Source organism: Amblyomma mixtum, chromosome 3 (genome assembly GCF_055824585.1).
Source record: "Amblyomma mixtum isolate Tamu chromosome 3, ASM5582458v1, whole genome shotgun sequence".
Lineage (NCBI taxonomy): Eukaryota > Metazoa > Arthropoda > Arachnida > Ixodida > Ixodidae > Amblyomma > Amblyomma mixtum.
Window position 1 is genome coordinate 310,684,960 of NC_143014.1, and position 22,385 is coordinate 310,707,344.

At 46.7% G+C, this 22,385-nt stretch overlaps 1 protein-coding gene and 1 long non-coding RNA gene across 3 annotated transcripts in view; one reads left to right on the top strand and one right to left on the bottom strand.

Moving 5' to 3' along the window:
* Positions 1-912: 912 nt before the first annotated feature.
* Positions 913-1,712, top strand: LOC149355588 (uncharacterized). Its single transcript, XR_016289730.1, has 2 exons — positions 913-948; positions 1,566-1,712. It is a non-coding gene; the product is annotated as an uncharacterized LOC149355588 (long non-coding RNA).
* An 8,670-nt stretch (positions 1,713-10,382) lies between these two features.
* The window catches only part of wds (WD repeat-containing protein wds), a 97,814-nt gene continuing 85,811 nt past the window's right edge, over positions 10,383-22,385 (bottom strand). For both annotated transcript variants that reach the window (XM_089583916.1, XM_089583917.1), the window contains exons 12-14: positions 21,231-21,305; positions 17,595-17,682; positions 10,383-10,606 (exon numbers count right to left, since the gene is read on the bottom strand). In XM_089583916.1, coding sequence (XP_089440042.1) covers positions 10,506-10,606; positions 17,595-17,682; positions 21,231-21,305 — 264 coding nt within the window. In that variant the 3' untranslated portion in view covers positions 10,383-10,505. The remainder of the gene's footprint in view (positions 10,607-17,594; positions 17,683-21,230; positions 21,306-22,385) is intronic.

A 22,385-nucleotide genomic window follows, 5' to 3' on the forward strand; every position in this document is an offset into this window, starting at 1 on the left:
AGGCACCGACTTCAACTACAAGGTTCATTGCAAAAAAAAAAAAAAAACGCCAGAAGTATATACCTGGGACATAAAAAAGCATATATAATTTGCATGATGTCACACCTTTCTATTTTTGTCGTCCGCTTTCCCTTTTCGCTTACTGCGTGCTGGGCAGCATTATTTTTCTTTCTTTCTTTTCCTTTGCCAACACTAATATATGTATCGACATTGAAAATAGAAAAGTCTATAGTCGGGTACAACGCAAGGACGTAGCGGCACATACCCTCAAATGAGGCCCTCCAGACAGTAACGTCGACCGCACAGCTCTCTGTGGCTATGCAGGCAAGGCTAAACAAGAGAGGGAGGGAAGCGGTCGTTTGTTCCCCTGCCGCGCATCCTTGTCCCGAACAAAGATAATCCTCCCTCCGATGCCGTTTGGGCAAAGACGGTACCCTCTTTGTCCCAGCTCTCCAACTTTTCCCTTCACCCTTCCACAACCATAACCCGAACAAAGGAAGCCCCACTCGCGACGGCAAGGCCCTTCTTCCCTCTATGCTTAGCCTTGGCTACATAGCCGCAGAAGGCTACCGCGTGTGGTTGTGGAAAAACCAGCAAGGGGCAGGCAGAGAAAGAAGCATGCCGAATCCCCCCAGCCAACACCTCCCCCCACGCACGACGGGGACAAGCAGCCGGGTTTGCCATGGTTCATCTGTAACCCTCTGAAGGCAGGCGCAGCAACAAAAGAAAAGTCTTCACGCAGCGCGCGGGTCAAGAAAGGACCGGAAACACATCTCAACATCTCAACCAGAACCAGTCTCGGGTCGCTCAGGGGCAAAACGGGTAGACACTTTCCCAGTCATGGATCAGTGTCGTAGCCTGGTGGCAGAATCTGAACTACTCGCAAGATGGCGGCAGTGGAACCGCCACCTTAAAGAAGGCTTAGTGCACATGGGATTGCCTACGAAGGTATGTATCCAATACACTTCTTGGAACTTGCTTCTAGGACAATGCATGCTCATATAACATTCGTTCACAGTACAGTGGGAGTAGTAAGCGCGAGGAGATGGCTTCCACAAGTGTGTGCTGTTCTCACACTTTTGGGAGCCTACATCACACAGCTGCGGGAGCCCTCAACTCGCGCGGCTAATTCCCACTCCTCTTCAAAGTTGCGGGACGGAGTATTTTCGCATCTTGGTAATTTTTAAGGCATTGCTAGTTTCACTGTGCCTGTATAAAGAGTGACAACGCGCGAAAGGCAGACCATAGGAAGCACGTGTAGTTCGCAGTGGTTCGCAACGGAAGCTTTGCGGCTTTCTGTGTACAGTCGCGTACAGTGCTGCGCAGGTTAGTGCCCTAAGGCCCATGAGAATACATAAAGAACAGATACATTGTCAAATGTGGTGTGGAAAAGTGAGAACTGTTATTGCCTTATACTTATTGAGGTGTTTGTTAAAGTGCATTGTCTTTTATACTTGCAGCATTAAACACTTCTATCAATTGGTTCCAATATGTTTTTACTTGGGCTGCTGCAATGTGCCATTTATTTCACATGACTGATGTTTGCCGCGTTCTTTTTATTTCAGAAATCCTGTGGGTGGGAAGATTACGGATGTGTGTCCCAAGCTTGCCACATTTGAAGAGTCACATTTAAGAAATTTTCCGAATATAACCCATTGCTCTGCTGATGTATCATCAACCACAATAAAATATGCGTGCTATGCATCAAATTGTTTTTGGTTTTATTGCATCGCGCGGAGTGAAAAAAGCACGCCTGCACCATATATGCGAATATTCGAGGAAGATCCGCCAATGGACGTACTCAACTGGACGTCCGTCGGCGGGCGAACCGTATACCTTTGGCCACCTTTCGGACGGCCGACGGACGTCTACCGGCTGTTTGCGGATATTCAGCAGACGTACAGAACATCCGAAACAGACCTCTGTCGGCCGTCCGAAGGATATCGGTGGTTGCTTGGGGGCAAGGGCGTCCGCAGAATTTTTTTCAGGGGGGGGCCCATTGGTTGTTGGCGCCGGAGGGGGGGGGGGGGTATATTCGTAGCGAAAAGGCACTATTTGCGGAGTAAATTTATTTATTTATATATAAATAAAAAATAAGTAAAATACACACATGAAAGAAAATTACAAGCAGCAAATTAAAGCGCGGATTGTAGAGATACATTGGAGTTTATCAACAAAGAAACAATTAAAATTAATAAAAATGCAAAAAGATACTATCAATACTCGAAGTGCTCAGTCTTACTGCATACGGGTTCTCGACTCACCCGAATTGATGACCAGCACACAGCGCAATATGTTCACAAACACGCAACTACAGTCACTCAGTCAGTCTTCCTTGAACAGCAACTGTAGTCGCCTCGGATTTTTCTGGGCGAATTGCGTAGTTACACGGGTGATAAATTCATTTCTGTGCTTCATTACACGCTCTCAGTGCACAGTCATCATATATATTGATTGGAAAAATGGTTGAACGAGTACGTTGAAAACAAAAGATGACTATATACAACGAAAACTTATTTACAAGATAAATGCACGCTCGCAGCTTCATACACCTCGCTCCATCTTGCTCGCGCATCCGCACAGTCGAGCAACCGCACACACACTGCTCGCCGCTCGTCGTTTTCTCGTCCGCTGTCTTGGTTGTTCTCACCTTCGTTGACAACCCGCCACTAAAAACACCGAAGCACAAACACAGAGGCGCGCACATGTGCAAGGGCTTACTTGCCACAATATCCACGAATGCGCACTTTTGGGGTGTAAGGAACGCCGCGCGACTTCCGAGGGGAAGGGACACCCGCAACTAATTCGCTCGGAAAATTTGTTTTTGTGCTTTTATGGGGTTCTGAGCCCCAAAACGACTCAGGCTATGAGGGACGGAGTAGTACAGAGTTTCGGATAATGTCGACCACCTGGGTCTCTTTACCATGCACTGACACGCACAGTACATGGGCGCTGTTGTGATTTGAGGCCCAGCCAGAGGTGACAGGCGAGCCAGGCAGGCGCCATCGGGCTGCGTTGACCAAAGGCGCTGGTTTTCGGAGAAGACGCAAGGAACGCTGGTGTGGGGGCGCCTCTGGAGACTGCGTCGCCGTGAACAAAAGCAGCTAATCCCCTTTGCCGAAGGTTCTGAAAGCGGCGCTTCTACCGCACTGAGCTCTCCCGTGGATCGGAGGAGACAGCGAGCGGCGGCGGCGCCAACTCGTCGCCCGCTTGCCCCTGAGCAGCCCGACAAAGCGGGGGTGGACACGGCTGATTTGTCCTTCCCCCCTCAAGAATTCATCGGTGGCCGGCGTACGAACGTATCCTGATTCTAGCGAGCGACCAGTGCCCTCTTAGCGCGCGAGCGGCGCGAACTTGATTACTTTTGTATTTTGTAAATAGTGTACAAAGCTCTCCCCTGTCCTTTCTCGCTGTCGCTCCCCTCTATACTTCTCCTCACTATCCTCTTCCTTTCCCTTTCGTTTCCGCCGGCTGCAGCTCGGGTGCTTAAGATATTAGATAGCAATTGCCGCGGCCGGCAACACTCTTTTGCATCACTTTTTATTTTATTTTATTTTTATTTTTTTTAATAAACCACTACCACCACCACCACCTGTGCCCTGTGCACTGTCTGCCTCCGTGTCGCTATCTCTCTAGAGATCAAAGAAACAGACACCCATCTCAAGACGGCTCGAAACACATGCTCGCCGGTGCCGCTGCATGTCTGCAACAGGTCGTCCTTCAGCAGAGCTGGCGGTGGCGTGGTTTGAAAACGGCGGAACGACGCGCGCCCGGACGCGGCATTTCGCAGATGTGACCAAGCGTCGAAGCGGGGCTGCTTTCACCCTTTTGGCTGAGCGCACCACCGCCCCTGGCGTGCGGCCATCACTCACGGTTCGAGTGAGTGATTTTCCAGGGGGGTGCAGCCGCCCCCCCTTGCCCCCCCCCCCCCTCCGGACGCCCATGCTTGGGGGGTACCAAGGTACGACGGCTCAACTCGCGGACACCCTGTGCGACAGATATCTCTGACCCAGTTGGGTCCGAGTACGAGTACGCGGGAAAGCCGAATCCCGACATTGATGCCCCTTTTGAGTTACACGACCTTAAGGCGGCTTTAGCTAAAATGTGGCGAGGTACGGCTCCGGGTCGGGATCGCATAACAGTCAATCTGTTGGCCAACCTCCCAGATTCGGCCTACCTCCACCTGCTAGTGTACATTAACCAGATTTGGGACGGGCGTCCACTCCCTCCCGAATGGAAGACCTCCTTGGTCATTTTCATCCCTAAGCCAGGCAAGCCAATGAATACCGACAACCTGAGGCCCATCTCACTAAGCTCTTGTGTGGGCAAGCTTATGGAGACGATGGTTAGGGATCGCCTCTCTCCACACATAGAGACCAAGGGCCTCTTTGCAGACATTATATGTTCGGGTTCCGACCGCATGTCTGCGCAGGACGTCCTCCTCCAGTTACACCGCTGCATAATACGACCCACTGCCATGCGCCACAACGACAAGGCCATCCTTGCCCTCGATCTTAAGGGGGCCTTTGACAACATTCGTCATAGCAGCATCTTGGCTAACTTGAGTACCATTGATTGCGGGCGCAAGGCATTCACGAGACTTTCTCTCGAAGCGTCAGGCCTTCCTCAAGATTGATGATGACGAATACGGACCATACACGATGGGTACACGGGGTACACCCCAAGGGGCGGTCTTGTCGCCACTTCTTTTCAACATTGCCATGATGCAGCTTCCCCACCAATTGGCCCGGGTGGAAGGCATTCATCACGCACTATACGCGGACGACATAACAATTTGGACGACCGAAGGGAGCCTTGGGGAAATGGAGGACCGCCTTCAGCGGGCCGCCACCATAACCGATAGCTACGCTATCGGCTGTGGTCTCCAATGTGCTCCCGCAAAATCGGAACTTCTGCACATCAGATCCGATCCTAAAGACAACACGAGTTTGCAAATCTTGCAATCTTGAGTTTGCAAAGAGGTCGGAGAGCTCCGCATACAGGTCTGTTCATCCATAACAGGCTCAGCCCGGAATCCACTATTGCCAAACTCAAGCGCGTAGTTGGACGCATGATCCATCGCGTTTCTAACAAGCGCGGCGGGTTGCGAGGCAGGGACGCGCTTCGGCTCGCCCATGCCTTCGTGACCAGCAGGATCCTCTACTCCGCTCCCTACCTTCGCACTACGAAACAACAAGAAATAAGAATCGACACCATCGTTAGAAATGCTACAAAGCGAGCACTGGGCCTCCAATGCTAAGTTGTCGGCGTTGGGGGTGATCAACTTCTACCAGGAGTTACGGGAGGCCCACCTCGTGAACCAATATACGCGACTCTCGCAGACGGCATCCGGGCGCCGCCTGCTAGACCGCTTGCACATCCAACACGAGTGCACTCCAGAGGAGACGTGTCGGATTCCGGAGCTATGGCGTCACAAGCTCTGGGTCCCTCCACTCCCGCGCAACATGGACACACATACACACGAAGGCAGACGAGAGGCGCGCGCTCGGGCCCTCGAACACCAACACGGATCCAAACAGGGTGCATACTACGTTGACGTGGCAGGGCCGTCGCCCAATGGATTCTACACGGCCGCAGTAGGATCAATGCGTTAACGGGCTCTCCTTTCGAGCTCGAAATTCAGCACAGGCCGAGGAAGTAGCCATTGCGCTTGCCGCCTCGGACTTGAATTCGAAGGTAATCGTGACAGATTCGCGTCGAGCCTGTCAACACTACCTGGCTGGCGAGATTTCACCTTTAGCCTACAGTATATTAAAGCGCGCAGTGAGGGAATCGGACCCTTCGCCCAAACGCATAGTTTGGACTCCGGGCCATCAGGGCGTTAGAGGTAATGAGGCTGCGGACGCGGCTGCCCGAGCGCTTACCTACCGGGCACCTCATCCAGGCTCTTCCGGCTCGGAGATTGTGCAACCGCTTCTGCGGTTCAGAGAAATTCTGGACGACTATTGCGAACGCCATCGGCTTTTCCCGGTCCCTGCTAAGGGTCTGAGTAAAGCTGATGAGCGAACTCTGAGGCGCTTGCAGACCAACACTCTGTTGTGTCCTGCAATAGTGAAACATTTCGACCCCAAAATTGATGGGCGCTGCCCTCACTGTGGGGAAGTATCCGATACCTTCCACATGGTTTGGGCCTGTCAAAAGAATCCTTCCCTTCCCCCCAATCCTTCCCCTTCCCGCGAGGCATGGGAGGCAGCAACTGCTCGGGGCTGGAGTCTCAAAGGGCTCTAGTCCAACGGGCGCGAGTAGCGGCCTCGTCCAGCGGGGTCCCGGACTAAGGACTCCACCTATGTAAAGGGCCATTTTTGGTCTGCAAACTCTCCTGTTGTTTATTAAAAAGTTTTCACCACCACCACCATGCGCAGTAGTGGCGAATGGATAATAAGCAAAGCTTTCTAACCAAACAATGGGGCCATGCATGCAATCTATAACAAGCCACAATCTAAGAGGCTTGGCTGCGAAGTACTGCTAGTTGAGAAACGTCTTTACCATAACAGGTGGGAAAAATTCTGAGAGCCAGTGCTTGAAATATATTTGTAATGTTTACAGTTATGACTGAAATACAACTATTAAAAGAATGTTCATTTGGAATGTTAAGGTAATGTTTATGATACATGTGACATTTGTTTATTTGCAATATTACAAAAACATCTAAAAGCTATTAGAATAATGCTGTTTCTATTGCTGGGCTACAACTCACTGCTTCCTCAAGCCCCCACACATTACAAAAGGCACAAGACTGGTACCAACCAACCTGTCCCACCACCTCTGCACTGTTTTTAGCGCTATAAAACCTCAACAAACCTTCGAAACCATTACACAAGTCTGGAAAATAGCTAATGTAGTACCAGTATTTAAGTCCGGTAATAAACAATGCCTCTCCAATTATAGACCAATTTCCTTATTGTGTACTTGTTGCAAGGTGTTAGAGCACATTATTCATAAACATATTGTGTCGTACTTGTCTAACAACAATCTTCTCTGTAATAATCAGCATGGTTTCCGGGCTGCGTTCTCCACACTCACGCAGTTAATCGAATTCTCACACGACATTGCATCATGCTTAAATAACCGCGGTCAGATGGACGCCATTTTTATCGACTACTCCAAAGCATTTGATTTGGTTTCTCATAGTAAACTCATTACTAAACTTGGCGCTTTTCTCAAAGGAACTAATGGCGTTCCACTACTAGGTTGGATTAAGGACTACTTACGGTTAAGATCCCAGTTTGTCACCTTCAATCACTCTCAATCAGCGTGTCTCTGTAACATCTGGCGTCCCGCAGGGATCAGTTCTAGGGCCACTTCTATTTCTTGTCTACATTAATGACATCGTCCAGATAACTGCTAACACACCTGTTAAAATCCGTTTATATGCAGATGACTGCGTTCTGTATTCAAACATAAATAATGCATGCGACCAGCTAATTTTAAATAACGTGTTTTCTTCATTCTGTGCTTGGAGCAACACATGGCAGATGAAGATAAATTTCAGCAAAACTGCGTCGATGACATTCACTAACAAGAATCCTTTGCGTTTTTCGTACACTAACAGCACTCATCAACTAACGCACGTAAACGACTTCAAGTACCTAGGAGTAACCTTTTGTTCTAACTTAAATTGGTCAAAACACGTTGATTTAACTTGCTCCAAGGCACTGAAGAAACTCGGATTTTTAAAACGTACCTTACAGGATTCGACTAAAAACTAAGTTGACGGCGTACAAACCTCTGGTAAGGCCTGTGCTTGAATACGCCTCGGCAGTCTGGTCACCGCACTTCGTTAAAGACATCACTAAACTAGAAAATGTGCAGAAAAAAGCAATAAGATTTATATATAAGCGTTATGACCGCCAGTTCTCTCCCACAGCTCATGCCCGCACTTTATCACTTGACACACTTCAACACAGACGCATATGTGATCGCCTTATCACTTTTCACAAGAAATTGAAAATGTTGACGCCGCCCCACTTTTCTTTCGCCAGTTCTTCAGCACGTGTCACTCACCGTACCAACCCGCTTAACATTGTGCCGTTTATGCCATTTTTAGACTGTTTTAAATATTCATTTTTTCCTTCAACAGTCGAACTATGGAATGATCTGGATGTTACATTACGTCAGATGTCTGTTGACCGCTTTGCGCAAGAATTGCTAATCATGTATTTTCTTATTAATACCACACTATTGTTTATGTAAATTCCCTGATTCACACATGTAATTATGCACTTTCCTGTTTTATCTCTATGTTCCATCCTCTGTACCACTCCTGCAATGTCCCAATTCATGGGATAGCAGTATTTGTACATAAATAAATAAATAAATAAAATCAAAATTAACTGAGCATATACAAAGACTGAGGCGTACGAGAAGCTAGAGATCAAATCTGCAACTCAACAGTCAGCATAGCTGTGGTCACTGTGTCACCATTGATGGCAACGTACTGGAGTACTTATAAGGCTTCATAAAATTTGTATTATCAGTGACAAATTTATAACATTCATACACTATAAAACAAGTGAACGTCCCTCTAGTTTTAGTTGAATTTTATTTAGTACAATGCCAAGCCTAGTTGGGGCAAAAACAAAAACAGCAGCATCCATGGGGAAACGAAGCATGTGCAGTGATGTGCAGCCAAGAAGATATAAGCTGAGGTGGTGGCAGTGTACAGTGACAATGTCCCAGCCTACAACACTGTTGCAAAATGACGTAAACGATTTCGATGTGGTCGAACACGCATAAATGACAAAGATTGGAGTGGCAGACTGTTGCTCGATTATGAGCCACAAATTACTATGCTAGTTGAGGCTCTAATGCTCGCAGACCGGCATATAACTATTGAAGAAATAGTGGAACAGGTTTAACACAAGTGCAGACTCAGAATACAATATCCTTCACAGAAGCATAAACATGACGAAGGCTGCCGCGTGCTAAGCTCCCCGCAGTTGCTGATGTCAATGCTATAAGACTTAAAGGAAGCAGTCGCAAGAGATTTCAAGCTTTGGGAGAGTGACTCTGTTGACATTTGAGGCTGCCTCATCACCATAACTGATTGTTGGGCAATTATGACCCAGAAACCAAAGAGTAAAGCTAACAATGGCAGCATGTCACCAGTGCCAAAAAAGGCCAAGGCTGTGCGTAATCAGCATAGTCCGCAGACTCACTCATGGGTCGAATCACTTGGGCTCACTCAGGCTCACATTTCTGAACCATGAGTGAGTTCGGACTCGCGTTCGCATCATGACCTCAGTCAAGAGTCTGGGCTCAGGCTCACATCATGGACTGTGTTTTCGCAATGGCAGTGTGCACTTAGATTTTTTTTTCCTCGTTTGCTGACAGCGCAGAGGAAGAAAGATTTACTGCTGTGACCAAGGATGTTTGAGGGTGAAGGGCTAGGTGATGTCTGTCAGCAACCAAAGGAGATGATTCTCCGGAAGTCAGGAAGACCGCACTTTGTCCCTTCCCGTTCGGCAGATGACGGGGGTGCGGTGGTGAGCCACGTGGGGATGTATCGAAAGCTTTGACCAAGTTCCACCATGTCGTTGCACAACGGGGTCTCTTGTCGCATATCTCTGTCAGCTCTGTGGTGTGCCACTTGGGCACTTAAGTGAGCCCATATGTGTCAAGCCGAAATGAGTGAGCCCAGATAGGTCGCGAGTCGAAGTGAGTCGCAAGTTGTAAGTAGCTGACCCTGGATGAGCTATCAGTCAGAAAAAGCCCAAATAATTTTTGAGCCTAAATGAGTGAGTTCGGTTGAGCCCAGGACTGTACGAGTCTGAGCCTGAGTAAGCTTGTAGGTTGACCAAACTACTATGAGCGAGCCAAGCCAGCACTCGTGATTTTGCCAAGGTAGGGTCATGAGGTAAGGTGATGCTGAGAGTGTTCTGGGACTGCCATGGTGCTCGTCCTACAATTTATGCCCACAAAGGCCAAACTATTGAAGGAAAGTATTACTGCGAGCTTCTCGCTAAGATGTGGTGCTATCAAGGTGAACAGCAGAGGAACGCTCACGAAAGGTATCGTATTTAGGATATGAAATTTTGCCCCATCCCCCACATTCACCCAACCTTGCACCAAGTGACTTCTTTTTCTTCCCTCGCATGAAGAGCACACTGTGGGAAATATTTCTGGGAACATGAAAAAGTAATCGTTCAAGTGGAGCTCTTCCTGAACTCTCAAAATGAATTCTACAGCAATGGCCAGCGGCAGCTCATCCAGCAGCGGTGGAAGAAGTGCATGGCCTTTGGAGGAGAATATATGTAGAGAAAGAACTCCCAACCAAGTCTCATTTCTTTATCTGATATTAAGGTTAGTAATTCACTGTGTTTAAATGGCTTTGTAGCAAGAAAATATGCATGAAAAAACAATGTTGTTTGGCTTACAGCAAATGTAGCTTTCATTTGCCTTTTTAATGAAGTTTTTACAGAAGTGAGACACTTGTCCACGTTAAGAGACACACACATATGCAAGGTCGTGTGATGGGGGAAGGCTTAGGTGTCACTCCGCCAGAGTTTGATGGTCTTGTCATTCTCTAGGGCAGCCGAGGCAATGATGTTCTCAGTTGGGTGGCACGCCGTGCAGAGGACCACGTCTGCACAAGCAACAAACAGGGCGGCTGGCATGAGAAATGGTGCACACAAAACACTACACTATAAGCCTTCTAAGAGGCATAAAGATGGATGTACTCCATTTACCCCTTCAGATGGCATCAGCTCATTAGTACCAAGCAATAGGTCTGCATTTTTTTCCCTCTGTTTCTCCAATGAAAACTGCACCACACCGGCATACTTTGACTGTGCACTACTTTCACCACAGGAGATCAAAATTGAATTGCTCTGAAAAGAGACATTAATAACTGAGGGGACACAAAATTATATCCATCTAAATTAGACACAATATGGCAGTGTGGTTACCAATTCAAAATCTGTAACATCCCAATTGCAGTAGGTGAAGCCCATTCACCGACATCAGTGACTACTGTACAGATAAAAAGTAGGGGTGTGCGAATATTCAAAATTTTGAATATTAATTAAATATGTTTGATATTTGGTACGTATATTCATACTCAAGAATTTCTGAACAGCTGAAAATTCGTGGAAACTCGCCAGCGATCGTATATTGCACCAACTTTCATAAATACGATGGTGCCAAAACCACAATACCTGGCGCAAATTACCCTACAATCGAGTTTAGAGTCCGACGAAAACAATACAAAAGGTCCTGTTCCCTTCCTTCTCCGTCGCTCGCAGCGTGGACTGATCGCATTCCGACGCCACTAAGCTGCACATCACAGGAAATTCCGCAAGTGGGGTTTCCCACATATCACATGTGCTGTGAACAAGATGGACGACAACCTGCTTCGAACAATCACAACGCGAAAGCCCGCTTTTTTTTATCCTTCCATAATGCCTCTGAAAAGGGGTGTGTGAGGCTGGCTATAAAATGGTTTCATTACGTAGATTACAGGCCATCAAGCATTCATGCCAAGTATGAGGCCTCAAAAGCGAGCACATAATTTACAATTGATTTTTTTTATTTCCTGCTTTCAGTGACCAGTGGAGTCGGGTTTTCGTGCAAAACCTGGCACAAAATGTCATATCCTAGGGGTTATCATTGGTTCACCGTTCACGGCCACTCCGGCGGCTCAGGAAGCTTAAGACAATTCACTGGCTTTCCGGAGTCCGCCAACACTGGCAATACTATGCATGCGCAAAAGCCATATATTTACCCAAAAAGCCTATTTTTGAAAATTACTTAAAGTCTTCCTACCCGGTATATCATACCTGCCAACCTGAAGGCTTTCAAGTTAGCAAAACCTTTGCGGCTGCTGAGCTAAGCTAGCACACGACTGTTTTGTTTTGTTTTTTTAAACAGAAAAGTTTCGCATTCCGTCTGTTCTTTCAGTGTGCAACACGATACCAGAGCTTTTCCACACATGGCATGGCACATGAGGAGGCTGAAGTTTAACAAACAAACAGCGAACATCACGCGACAAGCGCATAGTTTCGGCACGGTGGAAGAACGGAAGTATCATGTGGACGGGATCAGGGGAAGCGCGCACTGGCAGCAGAGCCTTGCCGCATTGGCAAGATGCCTTCGACTAACAAACAAAAAAAGGTCAATGCAATCATCGTTCTAAAAGGCTTGCGGCTCGACTGGACGAATGATAGGCGCAGCCACCGTCCCCCAGGCTAGCAGCGAAGCTCTGAAAACGAAACCATGCGGCCAGACCCTCTATAGGCCTCTCACCGGGGGCCTGCCGATCATCAAAACACCTGCCACTGCGCACACGCCAGAGCGGTGCCGGAAGCTGTGTAACATACAGTTCAGGCCTAGGGACGAATGTTTGGACAGTCGGTTGTAGAGTAGGTCATGCCTCGACACTACCACTTCAGGGGGGGGGGGCTCCAAATTAACCGATGGCAACTTCTCGACATCCAAATAAATGAGCTCCTGACGCCACAGCCTCGGCGGGACTCTGGCAGCAGACCCTATTAACCGAGTTAACGGGGGTTAAGGAACAGGAATAAGCGTTTATTGAATTGGGTCAAATTAACGACGGTTTGCTGTGCAATGTTGCAGCTGCTACTGCTGATAATTCCACAGATGGTGCATATTCCTCTCTCAAGCACTACAAGGTACCACTGGCAACAGTGTCGTTTTAATAGAATTTGAAATGTACTTTGCGAATAAAATATATTTTCCATAAAGTTTGAGGCAAGATTCATAAAATAGTAAAACAGGTTCAAATTCACACATTTTTACGGAAAATTCGGAAGAGGTGGCAGGTACGATATATATATAGTATCTTCACTGCATGCAGGCTGACTGCTGAATACTTGCTTGTCACATATCACAGCATGGTACCCCTGAAGAACTGTACAGTTCAGGAGCCAGCCGAGCCAGTACTTCAATCCTTTCGGACAATGCTCACCATTTTCATTCAAAAAACAAGATTTCTCGCCTAAACAGTCCATGCAGACCTCAAAAAAGCCTGTTAGTCTTGCAATATGAAACATTAACTGCCAATCACCCACAGGAGTGCACAAAATTTAGCACATGACAACAGTTGGAGATAGTAACAATGAAGCACCAAGGTATGCCAAAAAAAGCACTTCAAGGGTTGTGGAATCACATCTGAGAATAAAAAATCAGGATAAAATGTCAAAGGACATGCATAGCTCACCAATTTGAGCAACAATACTTACTGCGTTCATCAGCTAAAACAAAAAAGCAACCAAACTGTGATATAAAAAGTCCTATATTCATATGAAACAAACACTTCTAGTTATAGCAACTCTCAGAAAATACTGCGTTTGCTATGTACAAAAATGTAGACACAGCATCTGAAAGCACAGATCAGTATTAATGAAATTTACTAAAAGTAAAGCTCTGAACGCCAGCCTCTCACGTTTGAGCGTAGAAATGGGCTTGGGCAGGGCATGTAATGCAAAGGCTAGATAACCGATGGTCATTAAGGGTAATGGACGAACTGGATGCCAAGAGAAGGAAAGCCTAGCAGGGGGCGTCACCAAGATAGGTGGGCGGATGAGATAAAGATGGTTTGGTTTGGTTTATGGGGGTTCAACGTACCAAAGCAACTGAGGCTATGAGAGACGCCGTAGTGAAGGGCTCCGGACAATTTCGACCACCTGGGGTTCTTTAACGTGCACTGATCAGCATCGCACAGTGCACGGGCCTCTAGCATTTCGCCTCAATTAAAATGCGACCGCCGCGGCCGAGAACGAACCCGGGTCTTTTGGGTCAAAAGCCGAGCACCATAACCACTGAGCCACCACGGTGGCCCGGATGAGATAAAGAAGTTTGTGGGGATAAGGTGGCCGCAGCTGGCACAGGACGGCGTTAATTGGAGGCATATGGGAGAGGCCTTTGTCCTGCAGTGGACTTAGTCAGGCTGATGATGATGACAAAATAAATTTGAACACTCCCCCAGCCAAATAACTTTAGGAGCCATACAAAAACATTTCATAACGAAATCTGGAAAACAAAAAGTATAGCTGTGCTATTCAACACTATTTCGTATGGTGCAACAAAAATGTAAAGAGCTCCTAAATAACCTCCACGCCAAACTGGACTAGAGAATCAGCAGCGCCCAACAAACACAACAAACTAACCAAACAGACCTTTCTTGCTGTGCTATACAATTTCCATGCTCAACCCTCTCAACACAAGGCAAAAGGAAACAGCAAAGCAGTAAATAAGTTTTTTCTTGTAGCATGTGAATTCACAGCATAAATGTAGTAGAGAAATTTTACAGTATGCTCCTGTACACAACATGCGTAAAAGTTGTCCTTGCAAGACACTGTAACAGACCTGAAATTGACAACGAACCAGATGATCAATGAGGTCCACTAACTTAAGGGGGGACATGGGTCTTAGATCATTTCTTTATTTACAGACCAAATGCAATGAAACTGCACAGACTCATTCAGTTTTTTCTGCTGATCTCAAATATGCAATTTGTTTATTTCTAGACCAATTAGTTCCTTAGATATTATATATATCATGCCATTGTCTGCTGAAACAATAGAAAAGAAATGGGCCACCAGAAATTTAATTTTAATGTGTGGATAGATACTACAATGTGTGAGGAATGCAACGCTGGAAGCAGTTTTCAGTTTTTTGTCCGTGTGGACAAATGGGCTTAATAGGTAGTTTCATGTGTGTCATGTTTTCTGGCACTGTATGTCTGGTCAACTCACTTGAAAACTAACTATTAAGCCCATTTGTCCACACGGACAAAAAACTGAAAACTGCTTCCAGCGTTGCATTCCTCACACATTGTAGTATCTACCCACACATTAAAATTAAATTTCTGGTGGCCCATTTCTTTTCTATTGTTTCAGCAGACAATGGCATGATATATATTAATATCACAGGAACTAATTGGTCTAGAACTAAACAAATTGCATATTTGAAATCAGCACAAAAAACTGAATAAGTCTGTGCAGTTTCATTGCATTTGGTCTGTAAATAAAAAAAAATGCTCTAAGACCCATGTCCCCCCTTAATGGAACTTGGCAAGCACTCCTACCACAAATCAAATTATTCTTAACCATTTAAGGCTGCCGTGGTGGCTTAGTGGTTACGGCGCTCGGCTGCTGACCCGAAAGACATGGGTTCGATCCCGGCCATGGCAGTCGAATTTCGATGAAGGCGAAGTTCTACAGGCCCGTGTCCTGTGCGATGTCAGCACACATCAAAGAACCCCAGGTGGCGAAATTTCCGGAGCTGTTCACTACGGCATCCCTCACGGCCTGAGTCGCTTTGGGACGTTAAGCCCCAACAAACCAACCAACCATCTTAACTCCTTAAGGCTGCAACGGTGGCTTAGTGATTAAGGTACTCAGCTACTCACCCCAAAGACATGGGTTCAATCCCGGCCACAGCGGTCGCATTTCAGTAGAGGCGAAACGCTAGAGGCCTTTGTACTGTGTGGTGTCAGTGCACGATAAAGAATTCCAGGTGGTCATAAGTAATCCAGAGCCTTCCACTAAGCGTCCCTCATGATCCGAGTTGCTTTGGGCAATTATATCCCATAAAACCAAACCAGAACCTTAACCCTTAAAGAGCAAATTATACCCAAAAAGGGAAAAATTGTAAAATGTTCACACACAATTGAGGCAAGAATTTACATCCTCCCAGATGTTTAGCTATGCAGTTTTTGTTGAGACCTCAAATCTCCACATTGTGACTGCATACTGTTTTCAGGGTCTCAATTATATTGCTTTCGACTCATCCCTGTTACAGGAACGCAATATATTTACCGTAAAAGCCCACATATAATGCAAGGTTGTTTTCCAAATTTTAGCATGTCAAATTTTCGTCTAATATCGTATGCAAATCCAAATAATTTTCGGTCAAAATCTGCGCGAGACCAGCAGGTTTTGCGAGGCCCACTCGTCGCGCCGCTTAGTGCTCCGCTTGGCTCACCCGGGAGCGGCACCGTGAAGCCGTTCCCTTGCGTGCTCCCGTCTGAGCGTTTCGCGCATGTGCAGGAGCACTCCCGCTTGCTCACTGAGTGGAGCGGGTGCACAATCCCACTCTGCTAAAAGTCTCTATTATCAAGCGCCATCACCTTTACGCTTTCAGCAAGAGGAGGTGCTATCTAGCGGTGGTGGAGGTCGGTGGTTTCGATTTCGACGCCACTTCACTATGCTGGCCTGACATCGCGATGCCCAGGGAGATTGCACCTCACATGACAACCGGAACGCGAAGGCAGCACTCGGCTGAAAGCAGCACTCGGCTGCTTTTAAAAAAGAAAGTAATCGTAGCTGCTGAAAGCATCGGCACCGCGTCAAGCACTGCTACATGGTCTGTATGAGGTAGGGAGAGCCTGCAGTTACTGCCACCGGACAGGGGCCTCTCCAACCACGCTGTGCATTCGGATCACGCACGCCTGGGCAAGCATTTTCGAGGAGCTCGCCAATTATTATTTCAGGAAATACAGGATATCTAACGCGCTCAACGGTACCGGTTCACCAGGCAATGACGATCACCGAAGCTCCGATGGACACTTCTGAAGCGTGCGTGCCATCACGTGCTGGATGCGAGTAGGCACGAGCGCAGCACCTCTGTACCTGTCACTCGCGCTACATGTGTCGTATCTGGCGCGCCAGCGTACACAAATAATCGAAGGGCGTTCGGCTTCCGCAACTTCTGGAACGTCTTTAAGCCAACTGCCCTTTTTTACTCACATTATACACAGATAAAAACTTTTTTTTCTGTTTTTGCTATCCCCGAATTACACCTTGCATTATATGAGGGTCCATATTATATGCGGGTTTTTACGGTATGTAAACAAACACCCTTTAAGCATTTTAAAAAACTCATCGTTGCAAAGGAAACAAAATAAAATGTTCACTGACTGGAGGCTCACCAGGGCTAACACAAAACATGAAGGCATCTATCTCAAAAATGATTTTTGTTTATTTCTCATGCCTGGCCTGAAATGTTTCTGCAGACAATTCTGCACATTTAGGCAATTTTGTGCCTTCTATACGGGAACTTAGCGGCATTCAGGACATATACACCAATGTACAGCCCCTTTCATTAAAGGGAAACTGGAAGCACGTGACAAGTGTGCTTTGTGAAGTGCTGCTGCCGACAACCGGAGATAATGGGCGGCACAAGGCTCATGCGCAGATAAAGTAGCAGGCTGGCTTATTGCACGTGCGCCTTTACCGTCAGTTCTCACCGGCTGTCAGCAGTAACGTTTCGCGATGCCCTGCGGTCGCTTGCTGCCAGTTTCCCTGTAAGTGTGAAAGGGTCTGTACATACAGCACCCAAAGGGGTTAGTTAGCAGTGAAACTTGCTCTGGTAAGAAGCAACAATTTGGATACACATTATCGGCTGCTTATTTCTTCAGCAATTTGGTAGTATCATCTTATCTATGTGCCAGCATAGCCTCATAGTAGTGCTTGCATTACTTGCCATGCTAACTGCACTCTTATTCCAGAGCCATGTGATATTCCGATTTGCCTGCACTCCTGAATGCTTCTGCCCCAACTCAGGTGGCAGCAGCAAACCCTGAGCGAGCCTCGTTCAAAGGCACATACCTGTGTGTCCCTGCAGCTTCTGCATGACTTCCTTGGTCTGTAGGTTCCAGATATACACACAGTTGTCCTCTGATCCTGACACGATCCACTGCATGCACAAAGTGTAGTGCATTATTCGCAAGCACATTATTCAGTCAATATATAGAATGAGTATTCAGCAAAACTTGATGACCCTTAGGCCCAGCTACATGGCCTCCAGAGTCCCAAATGCCCTGGAATTGAGTCTTCCCGTTATGCGATGAAACACTCAGCACAAGTGGCTTCCCACAGTAAAGGCCAACTTGAACGGAACTTTGTACACTACAAAAAGAATGTTTTTTCATAGTATATACCTTCGGAGAATCCCATGCAAAAAAAAAAAAAAAAAATTGTTCCAGTTTTAGGCAGGCATGGCACAAATGATGCACAAAAATCTGCTTTGACATCAACACAGGGAAAATGTGCACCCATTACTATTGGTTGGAAATGAAGATGGACTGAGGATTGAGGTCAGGAGAATCTGCTCTCAGTGCGGCCCATGCAAAGCAGTGGTAGCTGTGGGCATGTGCTGCATTGTGCATTTTGCTGCATGTGCACGCATGTACACTAAGACGCAACACATGAGAAAAAGTGCCAAAAACATGCTCCATTTGCTAGAGCAGACCAAACAGCCCCCCAGCGCCACAGCAGCAGAGGTCCATGCCTAGGTGCTGGAGAGCGCTCCAGGCCTGGCAGACATTAATTACGGCACACGTGAACTTCTTGAATAGTGAAGGGAGGCAGAGGAGGAGGATATTAATAGTAAAGATAAAAACCTCCCCAGGAGGGCTCCCCAGTCCAAGAGCCCTCTGGCCTTCCCCTCCAGCCTAGCTCGGTTGATCAGGAAGGCAGTTGCATTACACCCACAGTGAAAACAGCTCCCATGCCCTAGCCTCATCACAATTTTTCTTTGTCACATGGACAAGCTAAGTGGGCATGTATATATACCTTTTCACGACCGTTGGAGCAGCCAATGATTTTGGGCTGTAAGCTTAATCCTCAGCTCATTATTCATCTATGAGCACAGCCCAGTGTTCAATGCGACGGTGCCCTACAGCCTCTTTTTTGTTTTTGGTCACTCCAATTTCATACCTTTGGTTTTCTTAATTTCACCTGCGCAAGCTGCTTTCCCCAACTGCCAGGTACAGTCCAACAAGCCTTATTAGCTTGGGCCAACATGTTGAAATCTTTGTAATTTTATTTTGTTGAATAAAGGCACTATTATTATTGTTGTAAAAGTGTGTTTATTCCCTAAATTTTTTCAAGTGCAGTTCCCAGTAATTTAGAACACTAACTAGCCTCCTTTGTAGCTTTGCTCACTACACAGCAATCAGTTAACAAGGAAGATAACAGAGGCAAACGAAATCCAGACAATTGCATTAGTAGCCCTTCCACTGGTCACCAGGATAAACAGAGTAGTTATCTTAAGTCTGCAGTTGAGCTCCACCCACATTCACGACCGTCACATGGAATTCGTCTGTGACAAAAAAGTAGTCCGTAGTTAGAACTTTATAGTGTGGAAGCACTACTTCACGAGGTCTAACTGGCTCACCGAGTTTGTGTGAAGCTTGACATTAAAGGTGGCCTTAGCAAAACCTAGCATAGCAACAGCCCATGCAGAAATAAAATAAATATTGCCGCAACTGGGCCTCGAACCCGCAGCGATGCAAACAGATCAGCTTTGCTGGCCACTGCGCAAAGGCACTACGCTATCGTCACAGCCAATCAAGCCTCGTGTTTAATTACAACACACTCTCGCGCTGTGCATTGCACGTCGTCACCTTCATCCACTTTAATCTGTAGGATGTACAGATCAGATATCAGATTAACCTCGATCAGAACTTGACCCCCGTCTAATATCATCGCCAGACATGCCGACGACCCAGCAAAGCAAAACCATGAACCAAACAGGCTAAACACATGCATTCGCACGTCTGCTCGGTTTAGCTACTTTTTTCTTGTTAACTAAACAAAGAGCTAATTACAAGACGAAATTATAAGCTCAAGAATTTTGGTGCCTCTGACTTGATTCATAATGTCAAACATAAAAATGCTGATTTCGTTCACTGTAGTGATTTGTCACGGGAGTAATAAAGGACACCATGGACCATGGCCCATCTTACCAACTGCTATTTTTTTATGTTGTATCCTACTATAGAGCTGGAGACCACTGACAGAATGATACGCCGTCTTTGACCAACATACAAGATTCAAGGATTCGAATGTATGAAGTTTGTGGTAAAGCATGCCAAGTCTTTTTGTGCTAGCATTTAAAATGGTGACATAATCGCCAATTAAAGCCGCAACGGTCTTCAGGCTTCTCCTCACCGCATCAGAGAAGTGTGGAGAAGCTCAGCGATGACATCATTGTTGCCGAGATTTCAGATTTTTGCTACCTTCACCAGCATCCTGCAATGCATCGTCCAATATCACTAAACGACCTTCCGCAGGTTTTTTGCCTTCAGTGGCATCGTTTTTTTTTTCCTTTGAGCAAATGTTTCTGCTTTGGAAATATATTGCTGCCGTAGATGACATCATCATGGGGCCCCTCTGCCCGGCATTGTGCGCTACAGAGAAGCCTGAACACTACTGCAGCTTTATTCAGCGATTACATCCCCATTTCAAGTGCTAGCACCAAAAGATTTTGCAGGCATCACCTGCAAGTTTCACACATTCAATCACTTTAAGCTCTTTGAATTCTAAAACCTTCTTAGCTACCCTATAACATGTTCACTGTGTTGTGGATTACTGGTATGCCACACTGCCTATGCAAGCTGTGAGGTCATGAATACTGGTCGCACGACAAAGCCGTGGGATAGCTCAGTATGTTTCAAGGAACAGACGAAAAAGCACAAATATAATGTGGCTACTGCCATCTGCTGGTGGCTTAAAGCAGCTGGTCTTATCAGCAGGTCACTGGTGGGTCACGTATACCGAAGAAAATTAAAGGGCGGCCTACCACGAGCCACAATGCACAGGGATTAGGGCTCCAAAGATCACTGCTGCAGTGATTGTTAAGGAGCACATTGGTTTAAGGAATTCCTTGTTAGAGCTGTGCCTCTGTCCTTTTACACACTGGTCTGCACACGCTTGTTACTCCAACTAGCCCAAAGAAACATTTTGGCAGCGATAGCCCCTGTTCTTCCCCTCCCCCATGTAGCCCACTTGGACCACACACCAATTCTCATAGGTCAGACGGCGGCACTGTCAAGTTTAGTGTTATGACAGAATTATTGCTACACTACAGCAACAACTACGCAACAAAACTCCACAAAACGCACAGGACAAACCACCAGTTCTACCCAGCTACTAGGATAAGGGGAGTCGCAGCCAATACAAAAAGGAAGCAATCAACAAGTCTCTGCACAGAGCCTCTGAGACAGAGGCTAGGCACCACCAAGAGATATCAAAATGGCTTCAGCAATGGTTGTTCTAGCTGCTTTTCAACACATTCAATCCACTCGGTGGTACTGCTTGCCTTCCGTCTGGACATGTGCTCTCACTCCTGCCAAGTGCTTATTCTGCTTCCCTCGGTGGCATGTAACATCATGTTGCCAGCTTTTTCAACATGTTGCAGCAAGACAGCAACGCTGACATAATAACATAAGGAGTTCTCACCTTGCCCCCGGTCACAGAGAAGTTTGCAAAGATGCAGTACTTTTCATTCTTGTGGCCCGCGTAAGTCTTGAGACACTGCACAGGCAAAAAGAGCAACAGTGAGGCACGGCAAGGCTGCTCCTGTGCTGTGAGTCTCCCCGGGTAAGAAAGGGGCATGCTTCTCTCTGTGCTTTGTTTCTACACCTTTGTTCCTACAGACCACAGAGGACAGCACAGACATGTTCTATTCACTGAACTTTCCTTCTCCCTTTATACCCCTCCCCACATGCAGGGTAGCCAACCAAGGTTCCCCTGGTTGATCCCCCCGCCTTTTGTTTCTTCTCTCTCTCTCTCTCTTAATATTCCGCACACTGAGATATTCCCCCTAATGTGGCCACTAACTTCTGGTACATTTATGCCTGGCCTGGCATTCAGTGCAAAGAGCAAGCGAAACTTGCCACCGCCGAAATACTGCAGTGCTCACATTTCACATGCACTCCACAGCCAGTGTAACCACAGTGATGCACTAGATGGGTACAGATGATGAAGGATCAAGCACAAACTCCTACTTGCATTCCCATTGGCTCTAAGCGAGCAGCCATTTTTTCTGCCAGCACAAATCAGTGTCGCACTGATCCCACTTTCCGCCCCCTTTTTTGCCGGGATCGAAGCTGTGGAGGCAGATATCGCTCACTCTTGATGCCAAATGCCCAAACTGAATAGCTATCAGACTGGCATGTGCCCATTGCTGCTGGTTGCTGTTGCCATCAGTCCCTGTTCAACCAGTGCCCATAAGACAGCAGCACTATAACCTCGTCAGACCTGAGGTTATCAGCGTTAATCCAAATGCATTTCTCAAGTCTGGGCATTCCCATGAATGTAGACAAAATAATTTGTAGCTGTAGGTCTAATAGCTTTTCCTTGAAGTTTTCTCCATGCTCCCAAGCTTAGTTCAATACATGCAAGACAGAATGCATACCTAATCATAATTACAATCTCATGGTAAAACACAAAAAACTTGAGAGACATTTTGCGAATGAGAGCAGAAAGTTGATTTAGACAAAGCCGCAAACTTGAAAGGCTTCTCAGGGCACTCCTATTCCTGCACGATTCTTAAAAAGGTTGCCGCATTTACTCCAATTATAACATGCACTCATTTTTTATGGTCAGAAAAAA